The sequence below is a fragment of the Nanorana parkeri genome, unplaced genomic scaffold (assembly GCF_000935625.1).
Source record: "Nanorana parkeri isolate BGI_ZX_2015 unplaced genomic scaffold, ASM93562v1 scaffold1020, whole genome shotgun sequence".
Taxonomy (NCBI): domain Eukaryota; kingdom Metazoa; phylum Chordata; class Amphibia; order Anura; family Dicroglossidae; genus Nanorana; species Nanorana parkeri.
This window is the reverse complement of record NW_017307288.1, coordinates 308,104-312,090: the sequence shown is the minus strand read 5'-3', so window position 1 is coordinate 312,090 and position 3,987 is coordinate 308,104. Positions and strand designations below refer to the sequence as shown.

The following is a 3,987-nucleotide window of genomic DNA, read 5'->3' as shown; positions in this document are numbered from 1 at the left end:
GGCCCCCCATCTCTGCGCCGGGAGTGTCGGATGAACGGATGATCCGACACTCTCGGCGCAGAGATGGGGGGCCTGCTGGCCACTGGGTACCGATCCGGCGCTGGGACTGTGCTGAGCCCCCTAGAGGCCCGAGGCCCTGATGCGCCCGCACAGGCGGTAGTTCCGCCACTGCTTATGTGTGCTGAAGGGGCAGCTGCTTTGGGCCCCACTACAATGATTGGGCCCTGGGCGACTGCCCCTTTTGCCCTGCATTAAAGATGGCCCTGGATGCATGGAATCGATGAATTATATGACTCTGTGATATACTAGGTAACACAAGTTGTGAATTTCAAACATTTTTAGTTATCCACAAATGCCAGAAGGTGTATGAATTACAACACAGTAACCTGGCTTGCCAGACTGGAGATTAAAGTCTGCTATACTTTGTATGACAATTATAAATGTTTGCTGACTATACAGTATGGCAGGCAGACAGTTTCCCCTGAACACGACAGGCTAAGTGTGATTTATGTAAGGTGATCTCATCACTCTCATTTCATTATAACAAAGGTTAAGCCAAATCCACCACAATCGTTTTTAGGTCACGTTTCTGGGTAAGAGGTTGTGACTTTGAAATATTTTGAAAATAGAATTATTGCAAGTCTACTAGCTGGAAAAAACTATAGCTTTATGGAACTTACTGTTTCTATTTGACTACTTTCCTAGTGTATCTGTATATGTCTCTCTATAGGCAATGCATTCATTCAAAGACTATAGCAAATAGATAGCAGTGTGTTTTAGCTAAATATTACGGCACCCCCCGCAACCCCCTACACAACTATAATATAGACTACGTTTATATACATATTATACGTAGTCGATACTATGCTTTTTATATACATATAATATCAACTACATTTATATCTCTGTCTATTTTTTCATTCACTGAAAGCCCACAATAACCTGCATGAACAGTTTTATGAGTATAAAACAAAACTGTACCCCCCAAGAGTAGGATTTGTTTGGAATAACACCTTTTAATCCTAAATAGAATAAATCTGTTGTTAAAAATATAGCAATTTGTAACAAATTAATATACACAACTAATAAAAGTTATCAGAGTATTTTACTAAAATGTAGTTCATTTTCCAGAAGAATATCAAAACCATTTAAACCATTGATTGGGTCTTACACAAATTAGGGACTGAACTTTGGAAGCTGTGCTCCCCAACAAAAAAAGACAGGCAGAGGGCAAAGGACTTGTCACCCTACCTTATTCTGCATTGTGTCTCTGTATGGAGGTGGCTATCTAAGTACAGGCCAGGCTTTTTCCTCTTCAGAGCCTCCAGCAAGGAGAACAATGAACATCACAGCAGTGACATTTCCAAGTCTCATTCCAAGTCTCTTGATACTGGCAGTTAAAGGAAATGGTGCCTTTGATCTCACACGGCAGATATACAGTTATGAGGCCAGACATAAAAAATAGTTTTTCAGAACACTGATTAGGCACAATTATCATTTCTAAATGTTTTCTGTAGCATAGGAAACCTTTACATTTTGAGTTCAGCTCTACTTTAATGGCACCAAATTATTGCACATCTCAATATATATATCTATAGATATACTGTATATATCTATATCTATATATATCTATATATATTTATATATATAGATATATCTAAATTATTACTGCCTGCTTGATAGATATGTTAAATAGAGTATTTCAACAGTTAAATAGAGTATTTCATGAAGGAATAGGTATACTCATCCCATTTTTAAATAGGAGATTGAGTATATTTAAGACCAAAGCTTTTTGCCCTAAACACTTACATTGCCAAAAATTATTAAATCTTTTATATTTTGTATATTACATAGCAGAGCTTCCTATTTGATCTGGAAGATGCCAGGAAGTATGTTTTAACTCACTACAGACAATCCATCCCTCTTTAAATATTCACAGTCAAAACCATACATGTGATAGTTAAATCTTTAAATCAATGTATAGATTGAAAGAGGCTGCCAATATAGGACTATCACGGGCTAATTTTTTGTTATGGTAATATTAGTTCTCAGTCGATTTAGATGGAGTTCGATAAGCAAAGGAAGTTTATCATATAGTCAGCACAATGAGCAACATATTTCATATTTATCCATGCATGGAAGAAAAAAAAAAGCACAGAATATGTCATATTTCAAATACTTCTCAAGGTATGTTTCCTATTTGTTACTCTTTTCTAGATATTGATGAGTGTGAAGAAAATCCAGAAATCTGTGATGGAGGACAGTGTACAAACATCCCAGGAGAGTACCGCTGTCTCTGCTTTGATGGGTTTATGGCCAGCATGGACATGAAAACATGCATAGGTAAGGAAGAACTGTCAGTGCTATCACTGTTCTTAACCTGATAGTAATAATAGTATTTACAGAATAAGTAATGTGCTTGTGGTTCTGTTAGAACTGCATTTGTAGGGAAGCATAGAAACTGAACTTTCTCTTGACCCATGGGTACTGTATCTCTTGAGAAAACCCCTTTTTTGGCTATTGAGTTTTGATTTATGTTCTTACCCAAATACTGATTGTCAAATGGGCTGAATAAGATCAGAAAATAGTAAAACTGTAAGAAAACTTTTATCAGCTTCAACGTGCACCTGTTTTAAGGAACAACAAGCCTAACAGTTTAATTCTTTTTCAGAGAAACATAGAGTCTGCCATGGCTGATCCCCTCAGAATGCTAGTTGCTTGGCTACAATGCTGACTATGTCTATGATTATGTCAACAGATTCCATGTCACTGACCTGGAACAAATAAGCATATCCAAAAGCTAGAACTACTTATCTGCATACTTGTTCTCAGTCAGTGACTCAAAGTATTAAAATCTGATGGTCAGCATAAAAACCAGGGAACTAGCATTTGCAGAATGAGAAATCAGACATGGCATCATTCATAAATCTCTCTGAAAAGGTTTCCTTTAATGGCACCCCTGTTCCTTTCCCCTTTATCATACCACTGTTGACAGATGTCACTAAAACTGTAGTGAGGGAACATCTGTTCCCGTGAAGTTTTCAAAGCTGAGACCTTCCAAAGGTTTTAAGCATTCTCTCTATCTATCTGTGTATATATCATGCTGCCTTGTAAAAGAAAACGCTACACAAAATACAAATCACATGCATTAAATATGTTGTAGGAGATTATATAGTTAGAAGATTTAACATAAGTAATGTTCTACTTAATAATAGAATAAGACCTTGAGTCCCACCCTGCAATTAAAACAGCTTGCGGTCTCAAATAACATTGCCTATGGAAATTTTCGGGTGAAATATTGAAGTATAATTGAAAACCAATGTAGTGCTTTAAAACTATTACTCATATACTTTCTATTAGTCCATTATTGATGTCATCAGCCTCATTTCCTTCTTATTAAGTAAAGCTTGACTTCCTGGCCTTTCAGTAGACTTACTGTTGTACATGCAAATCCTTGGATAGTTTTTCATTGCAAATGTTTTGTAGGAGGTAAGGAATGGTATACATTATCCAATGTGCTTATGTATGATGTGCTGGAAAAGTGACCAGGTAGAAAAATCCCCAGCCACTTGGACTTAAAGTGTTTCCTTTTGAACCCTTTCGTTGGAAAAATAAATCTTGTCACCTCGGTGTTTATCCTACACTCCATTTGACTTACAGTAATCCACATGCTAGTGAGGTCATCATGCGTTTATGGGAAATGCTAAACATGTTTAACTCCTTGCAAGCATTTGGCCTCATCCAGCACTACACAGGCAAGCTTGCTAGAGTAGTTTTCCTAAGAAAAGGTTGTATGGAAATTTGAGAACTGCATTAAAATTTAACTAACAGATCATACAACAATTCATTCCTGAACTTTTCTCCCAGATGTAGTCATTATTATACTGGAGTTAATTGATATATTTCTTCATGTTGCAGCATAAGACATCTAAAAGTTTTATTATAAATGATTATCAATAGAACATTATTTTTTATTTATATGTACTT

The 3,987-nt window shown here is 36.5% G+C and overlaps 1 protein-coding gene across 1 annotated transcript in view; it reads left to right on the top strand.

Annotated features, from left to right (window-relative positions):
- Positions 1 to 3,987, top strand: part of FBN2 (fibrillin 2) — a 197,951-nt gene that overhangs the window by 124,852 nt on the left and 69,112 nt on the right. The window contains exon 30 of the mRNA XM_018567207.1: positions 2,218 to 2,343. Coding sequence (XP_018422709.1) covers positions 2,218 to 2,343 — 126 coding nt within the window. The remainder of the gene's footprint in view (positions 1 to 2,217; positions 2,344 to 3,987) is intronic.